The 9,327-nt window shown below is 40.7% G+C and overlaps 1 protein-coding gene across 1 annotated transcript in view; it reads right to left on the bottom strand.

Annotated features, from left to right (window-relative positions):
• Positions 1-2,374: 2,374 nt before the first annotated feature.
• Positions 2,375-9,327, bottom strand: part of LOC6507946 (nephrin) — a 31,055-nt gene continuing 24,102 nt past the window's right edge. The window contains exon 16 of the mRNA XM_044714100.1: positions 2,375-9,085. Within this exon, the coding sequence (XP_044570035.1) occupies positions 8,730-9,085 (356 nt within the window). The 3' untranslated portion in view covers positions 2,375-8,729. The remainder of the gene's footprint in view (positions 9,086-9,327) is intronic.

Here is a 9,327-nt window from a genome sequence, read left to right as displayed (position 1 = left end):
AACTAATGGTAGGGCTTTCCAGTTTTTTTCTACATGTATTTATATTTGAGAACGCTAGCACTCTTTGACAGATCATTTTACTCGACACAAGTTTTCTACATGATCCTGTCAAATTTCATGACTAGCCGATCTTTTTACATGTCAATATTTACATGTAAATGGCGCTAGTAAATTCACCACATTTTTACATTTGACATGTAGATGGCGCTAGTAAATTCACCACATTTTTACATTTGACATGTAGATGGCGCTAATAAATTCACCACATTTTACATTTGACCCATAGGTGGCGCTAGTAAATCTGGTGAATACGCCGTTTGCCTGTATTCCCATTTTCGAATTTTTTCCCCCCGATTTTACGCCGTTTGCCTAAGTCCCTACCAATTCAATTGATCATTTGCGCCATCTATGACACAAATAAGGTTTGTGAAAAACTAAATGAAAATTGATTAGGAAAAAATATATTCACCCAATTCACCATGATCATTTGGTCACTTGGGCAACCTATGAGACAAATTAGGTGTGTGAAAAAATAAATTAAATTGATTAAGAAAAATATATCCAACCAAATCACTATGATCATTTGTGCAACATAAGGAAAAAATAATTATGAAAACTAAATAATATGTTATTGCATATCATTTTAAATGATTTTTCAATCCAAGACCATTGAAATATTTAAAAATTATTTTTTGAGTTATACGAAGAAATTTAATTTCTAATATAAAATTGTCCAAGGGTTGAAACAAGTATCAAAAGGAAAAAATTGTCAAAAGAAAGTGAAATTCCGTTAAACCTGAAGGGTCAACAAAAAACCTCGGAACAACGATCGACCTGATGCGGCCCTTTTTTATCAGTTACACTCAGGTGGAAAATTTATTACAAGGCCTCAAGAAAGGACAGGAGATGCCTGCTGGCATGGGAATATATATAAATGTATATTTGTTTGGTTATGTGTATAGGATCCCACGCACACACAAACACACACACACCCACGCGTGCACGAAATTAGCCGATCGCCTGTTTACTCCCTACTGACCCGGACTCGGATCCGGAGTAAGGCAAAATCCTGTATCAACGGAGTGGGAGTGGGAGGCTGACGGTCTCGATTGACCGCCCGACCAATGTTTCGATTACGCGCCTCAAGTGGCAATCAGGCTGCAGACGGGGATGCAGCTGTGCAGGATTTGCTCAGCATTAATAACACTTAACCCAAGGTCGGCAAGGATTGGGCAAACAGGATTCGATACCATGCCGATGCCGATGCCGGCAACTCCAAGGCATTAATCTTCGCTTTGATGTCGGCCCGAGAAGGTAATTGGAATTGATTTAAAGGCGGGTGGGCTTTTGTTTGAATCTTGTTTATTTATTCAGTATTCATTATTATTATTATAATGTTTATTATTAACACACTCAGTAGTTTCGACTTAGTTTAAATGTATTTCACTTTAAAGTTTGCTTCCTCCCATTAAATTTAATTCTAACTTGCTTAAAAACAATCAGTTTGGTTTTGTCCAGAGTGACAGAGACAGAGAACGGGTGGGGGACCGAGAGTCCCCTGTTGGGAACAGATCCCCCAGTGTTTCCATATATATGTGTCTATATGTATAACTATTTCAATTTACTTTATTACGCATACGCACTGTATATTTTGCTAGTCTGCCATTTCGTTTTATTTTTGTATATTTGAAATTAGAATTCGAATTACATTGAAGTACCGTGTAAACTGTATGGCGTTTCATTATTATTATTATTATTTTTATGTCGTCCTCTCTGCTCGGTTACTTTAGGTATTTATAACATTTACAATGAATTCAGTTTTATGGCTGTAGTTGGGAGGAGGCCTAGCTCGGACTGTGAACTCTGAACTCTGAATCGGCATTTATTCATTATGCATCCGAACAATTCCCACTTTGGCGGATACCACCGTCTCGGATATTCGGAATTCATCTTGGCATTAGCCTCGGCCGGTCGGGGCAATTGAATATTCATGAACTGCCATAAATAGCGACTGAAATGGCCAGGACAACAAAGGAGTTGCAGAGATGTGTCCGGAAATAGCCTGGGCAGATGCTTGAAGTATTTTAATTTGCTGGCCAGTACCGAGAGATTTGGATTTAACTGCTAATGGATTTATATAAGTATCATTGTATCATACACCGGTATAAACGGATTTTTGTTTCTGTTCTGATAACCAATATCTCTCAGTTGGTTTCGAGCTCTATGAGTCTAATTACACTTGAAATACACACTCCTTAGGCTGGCTAATTGCTTACGTACTAGTTGTTCATTAATTACAATTAATTTTTAACACTTAAATGCAGTTTGATTAATGTTTGCCCGTTCTCTATTTACAGTCGATGGTGCAACAGCAACGATGATCTCTTTAGTGTAATGTAGTGTGGCGTGTGATGTTTTGTTTGTATTAATGCTATTTACAAGTTTCATATTTTGATTTCAGTTACAAGTCTGTAGCGTATTTATAGCGCAGCTGATGTTGCCGTTGTTTTGCTTATGGATTCTGCTTTATTTTGATTCTGCGTTCGCAATTCGTATGACACTTAAATGGCTGACAATTACAAAATGGCTTATCCTTATCCGTAATCCGTATCGGTACCTGTACCTACACACACATATATGTATGTTTATCCTCCAACGCACTTAATACGGCGTAACACGGTAATGTGTCCTACCTTTTACGCTAATGCATTTAAATTTATGCTAAAAATTTACAGCTATGTTAAATGAAATGCCCGTGAATGATGAGGCCTCACCGCCGATTTGTCTGTATGTGTATGGGTGTATAAGTGTGTGTATTTTGTATGCAGGATGTGTCTATTTCAGTTTGTTGTGTTCGCCCACTATGGCAGATATTTATTATTACTTTTTACAATTACTTCAGCGTTGGATCCAGGGTCGTAAATTCCAATTCGCCGCGCGGCAATATCAGATCCGGGTCTGCAATATACACTTTGGTTGGTTGGTATAAAACAAAATCAACAACAATGGCGGAGAGAGCATATGTGAATGTGAATCGTGTGTGTGTGTGATTGTGTTAGTATTAGAAAGTGTATGTGTGTTTGTGAAGGAGAGACATAAATTCATGGGAGAGTGAGTAATGGTTGCGTGTTTGTGTGTCCAAGAATAGAGAAACAAAAGCAAATGTTTATACCGATTAGTTTGGCTTGTTTGTTGTTATTGCTTTTGAGATTCACAACACTTGCAAAATGACATCATAACAGAGTTGCAAATTATTATTTGAGCGGCGAAAAGAAAAGAGAACCATTAGCAAATACATATCGAAAGCGTGACCAATTGTGCGCTGATAAGAAAATAAATAGCATCTAATAAAACAGCAATATGAATCACAACAGCAACGGAACACAAAACAGAAACTGAACCAGAAACATGAACAACAGCGACACTTCAATATTAATATTCACTTTTCCTAGAAAATTCACGACTTCCCGAAAACTCTCCGTTCCCATTCCAATTCTTTCCACTGCTCGTAAACGTAAAATAATTCAACAATTTCTTAATTTTTATAGCACATTTCGCCCGAATTTATGTGGGTGGTGGGTAGTGGGTTGGCCCCTTTTTATTGTGGTCCGAAGAGGACTTATTGTGTTGACTGCTGGATGGGTACAAGTGAATCTTAAGCGCCATCTAGCGATGGCTGCCGCAAGCAGTCGTCGCTTGTTGTTTACGATTTTGCAGTTTGTTATTTGACGTTGCGCTACCCTCGGCGGCCGCCCTGTGATATTTTATTATTATCGCCTTTTATGTCACATTTGTGTGGCGTCTTTGAGTCATAAAGACGCACAAACTAAGGCAACTCTATGCCCTCTATGCGTGGGTGTGGCTATGTCTGAGTCTGTGTCTGTGAGGCTGTGGCCTTTCACGTTTACTTTCACGCCATGCCTGACAGCATTAAAAAATGTCAAAAGTCGCAAAAATGTTGCCAGCCTGGATGGCCCAACAAAAAAGGAAAACCTGCTAAGGGAGCCTCGGGAGGAAGCGGAAGTACGGCGACAAATGAATGAACAGCGTTGACATTGAGGCTTCGCTGGAGTGGCTGCGTGTGTGTGCGAGTGTTTGTTAATACACTGGGGTGGACCTCTAAAGGGTAATAAAGATCACTTAACATTGATAAATGATAGCCAAGCTTCCATAATTGATATTCATCATAAATTTGTGGAACCCATTTAGAAAGCTTGTCATAAAACATCTTAGCCAATCGAATAATTGGTTTTAGGTAATATTTATTGCAGATAATGGCTCTAATGAAATCTATAATATAACAAAATATATGGAATAATGTAGCACACACTGCGTATGAGTAATGCCTGATTTCTAGATTTCAGGTTCACTCTAGTCCTTACACCGTAGAGCCTTTTGCTGCCACATAAACAATGTAGCCCAAGCAAATTCTGTGGTATTTTTTGCGGAATGACAGGAACATCAAAGTAAGGACATAAACCAGATAGACACATGCGGGGCTCAGGCACTGGGAGAGCAAAGGCTCAGGCACTGGCACTTTAAGGAGTTGTCTTTAAGATAATGCCACCGCAGCAAATGGCGCCGTGTGCTCATTTCGAGTGGCTGTTGTGTGCGGCTTGGTCTCAACTTTGTCTAATTAGACGAGTGCCGCTGGAGTGCACACGAAACCCACGGCGAACCAACCTAATACCACCTACTCCAGCACAGCCCACTCGCATTACTTACAATCCAAATACCCATACATTGGGCTAGGCTAGGCACAAAAAACACATTCCTCGCTCGGCAAGGACGAACGCTACACAAATGCTGCTGCGTTGCTTGTGTCTCAGGACTCTTGGCTCACTCACACACTCACACCCACCAACCCACCAACACTCACGCAGCAAGACAAACAGCAACTAGGAGACAAAAAAGGATGCTCTGCAAAATGAATGGAGCAGCACGAAATGAAACAAATGTGCACAAAAAGCTTGCCTTCTTTCAGCCCCCAACCGTCGTCCTTATCGCACGCAAGTCGAGATGACTGCGGGGCACAAAAAGTCAAACGAATTTGACTAAGCCGCGGGCCCAGTTGCCTCCACCCCAGTGCCCCCTGTGCCACCTGTACAGTGAAGCACGCGAGACTGGCATATGCAATTAAAAATGCCGGCTAATGACAGGCAACAGCCGAGATGTAAAGCTGAGGACGGGTGCCTTTTCGGGGCCTGAGCTACACTACAGTGCAGTACATAAATATAAATTTGTATGCGTGTTTCTGTGTGTGCACAGTGGCTCACTTGTTTGCCTTGAGTTACAGCGCAAGAAGTGTTTTTTTGTTCCCAGGACCTTTTCATTTCAATTTGACTTTGCTGCAAATGAATTCATGGAAGCCCGTGAATTCTAAGGCAGCGTCATTTAATATCCCAATTTGCTTCCACTCTTTAGCCGGAAGACATGCTGGAAAAATTGGATTTAATTCTTATATCCATTAGATAGTTATTTTGACCGTTTTTTTGAATGGGAAGCTCGTGAAAATACGAGCGAAATACGAAAATATAAATTCTAGCAGATCCGAAAATGTCTACCTCTCAACCAGTTTTTCCCGCCTCCTTCGGCGCACTTTGTTGTGACTTCAGCACTTGTTAGTGTCTTGTAAGCCAGTTGACTTGGCTAGGAGAACAGCACTGGAGCGGGAATTACAAATATGCCCACCCTGCTCTTGGACGGGGTGACAGTCGAATGAGTATGTGTGTCGTGTCGTGTCACTTGCCCCCAGTGAACATAAATTAAAGAGCCTGCCGGGAGAGTAGTTCCGGAAAAAAAAAGTCACATAAGGGCGGAAGGACAGGGAGAATGTAATGAAAACATAAAATTAAATCGCTGACAAAATCAAATTTAGCTAATTTGTGACATTTGAACCCACGCACCAAAGCCGGCACACTCACACACGCGGGGAGACACGCAGGAAAAGACGGGGACACATGTTATTTTAGCAATAATATCACGTATACGACACATCTGCCCATTAAATAATATTTGCATTTGCCAGCATGTCGGAACTCCGACTCCTACTCTGCTGATGTGTCTCTGCTGATGTTTGTGTGCCTTTGTGCTTATTTTTGTGTTTTAATTTAGTGCTTTCGAAATAATTAAAATTTATGCAATTCTCTCTCTCTGCATGAGCTCGCTCAGCAAACAGAGCCGGCAAAGAGCAAAGAACGGAGGGTAGCGGCGCCAGAAGGGTTAGAAAGCAGAATATTTTGCAAATTTGTTGCTGTTTATGTACGTTTGTCGTGCAAGCTTTGGTTTGGAATATGTAGATGTGTACATTCAAAATATCCTAGAGACTTGTCAATGCACTGAGAAATCGGCAGATTATTCCTGGTCCTGGAGACTAGCTTGGTGGAGAAACGTGATTCAATAAACGACTGTAGAACACATGTTAGACTTGATTTTTTGAATTGAAAAAATTATTAGCTACCACATCCAACTATTCTTAACTTTTGTTCTTGGTGTATGTCTGGAAAGTCTAAAATAAAAACAGATATCTAAGAAAACAAAGACTAAGCTAACAACTAAAGACTTTGCCACTGAGGACTGAAGCTTGATGCTTTTACAAAAATAATATTTACTTCGACACAACCATTGCTGCTTTTAGCACCAATTTGCCAGACGAATGGATTCTCATAAACTTCAATTAGCTTTATTTAATATCTCTACAATCTGAGTTGGCTGAGTTGCAATCAGCCAGAGACCGAATCCATAGGGCACACGCCGCAAATAAAGGATATTTTTGGACATTTTGTGGCATTTGAATATCCATCGCAACAAAGCCATGCCAAAATAATTACAAATGCTCAAAAAGAATGAGTGAAATCAGATGAAGGTGTGAGGGTGACTTTTATGAGCAGGTTTTAAGACAAAAAAAATTGCAGTCCGCCCCATTGTCCAGATTCCAGTGGTCTCCACAAAGGCATGCTTGTCATCCCTTTCTTTCCCATGCAATTAATTGAACCCGTTAAAGCTCCCTGGAAGATGCATATTCAAGTAGGCTTGGGTTAGGTATCAAAGATAAGCCCCGCTTCACTTTCGAACGACACTTGGACTTTAGCGGTTGGTTAATTAAGAGCAAAGATTTCTACGTTACTGCTCGATAATCACGTGGTATTACGTAATCACACGTGACCTCCAAGAAATATATTTAACATCACAAGTGAATTTATTGTGACTCTTATACCAGTTTCAAGTGTTTCAAGTGCAATCAAGATTTGCAGATTAAATTCTTCAATTTGGCTCGGCCAAATCAGGTGAGAAAGAAAATTGCAATTCTTGTGTCGGTTCTTACCACCGTGTATTTCACAGAGCCATGGTGGCCTGGTATTTGGCCGAGCTTATATAAACGTATATTAGCGAAGAAAGAGAATAACAAGCTGATAGAAGAAAATAATGCTGCAGAGGATCGATTTGGAGAAAATGTAACGGAGGTTATATAAAACTCACCCCCCCTGCACGTCCCTGATATTACATAAGGAACACGAGGTTTCCATGAGGCTTGGAATCAACCCCCCCCCTTTTCTCCCGCCTAAACACTCTCGAGGATTGGAGTCTGCTCTCTCTACCATGCTGCGGCCATAGATCCGTTATTTCCCCAAGATAAGAATCTATAACGAAAATCGCTAACTTGTGAAGCACATAGTTTTGTTTGCCAAACTAGCTCTGCCACTGTAGAAAATGTAAAATGGCATAGCATTTTGAATCATTATTGTTAATTTCTATTACTTTTAAGTTTTCCAAAATTTTGCCTTCGTAATTTAATCATGTACCACATCCCTTAATATTTACATATATATATACCTTATTATGTAGTAAGACTTTGATTTAGAATATATATGTATATAGCTGCATCGGAAGTCGACAGGCCTGCTGACCTCGAGGGACAAGCTGTAAGTACGGCATAGCCGCAACAATTTGAAGAATATGTCTTAGAGTGAAATATAAACAAGATATATGCATATGAATATTAAGGATGGAGTAAAGTCAGTTCAATTAAAAATCATAGAGTAGATTAAATTTCTTAATTTTGTAAATTCCAAACAACGTAAATTCTTAGATAGATCGCGGTATAGTTTTTGCTTTGAACTAATAATATTGAGTTAGGATTAGAATGTTATTATATTAGGAATAATGAACAAAACGCTGAAATGCCCATGTTGAATATATTGAAGTAATGAAGATATAATGAATCGCGTCTAAATATTTCAGTGGGGTTTCCAGAGACAAGCTAATGCAACATGGGTTGCCCAATGATAATGGTGCAACAAGGAAGGGCGGGTAAAGAGGAGATCTATTACACCTGAGTTCTCCAAGCTGGTATTCTCATTCCCTATTCCCCCACAACTTTGGCCACCCCCTTTATTTAGCACTGTCGAAGACTTCTTTTATTTGGTAACCCTGATTTGGGGAAGCACAAGAACCCTCCCTCTGGCCCTAAGCTAGGCTGGCAATAGACAGTGCGTGCTCCCGATCAGAACCAGGACGTTACAAAGGACATGTGAATGCTGGGAATTGTGTGGTCCGACTGAACGTAACAAGCAAAGTTAATTGGGATGCCAAATGGACGACAAATTAAAATGTGAAATGATGCAGGAATGGCATGGTCTCCAAGAAGGGGATATTAAAAATATTTGAAAGCCCCATACGAGCCCCCCAAACTGCTAACGCCTGCTGCCAATTTCGACAGCAAACTTGGCTTAAACATGACTGCCCAGCTGCAGTTGCAAATGCATTTGCAGCAGTTGCTCCTGTTGTTCTTTTTCCAGTTTCTGATTCTGATTCGGAGTCGGAGTCGGACTCGGGTTCTGTTTCTTAAAAAGTAAATGTATCTGGTGCTGTTTCTGTTTCTGTATCTGGGTGCGTGGGGCCTGTTGTCGTTCGACCTGCTGCACAGATTTAGTTACATAAAATTTACTTTGCATACATTTGGGCGGCCAGGCAGCTGTCGCCTGGGATGCCGGAGGCTCCAGGGCCAAGACCACGCTCGAGACGGTGGGGGACGAGACGTTTCGAGGCTGGCTGGACGTTACGAGCAGGGGTAGCAGCACATCGCCTGGGTGGATATAGGAAGGATACAACAAGGAACATGAGTCTCGTTAGTCTCGCAGCTACACAACCGGAGCCACTCTGCGTATGAACTCCCGTACTCCTACTCGAATGCATGTGGGGGGTCACTACAATGCTTTAAATACTGGGCAAGGTATTTACAACTGCAAGTCGGGGATTAAGATAGTTTGGTAAGCAAGTGGAGATACGGTTTGGCTACCTACAGAAACAGATAGAAAAAGAAGAAGA

Source organism: Drosophila ananassae, chromosome 2L (assembly GCF_017639315.1).
Source record: "Drosophila ananassae strain 14024-0371.13 chromosome 2L, ASM1763931v2, whole genome shotgun sequence".
Lineage (NCBI taxonomy): Eukaryota > Metazoa > Arthropoda > Insecta > Diptera > Drosophilidae > Drosophila > Drosophila ananassae.
Note: the sequence above shows the minus strand (reverse complement) of the source record. Positions and strands in the feature narration are given on the sequence as shown.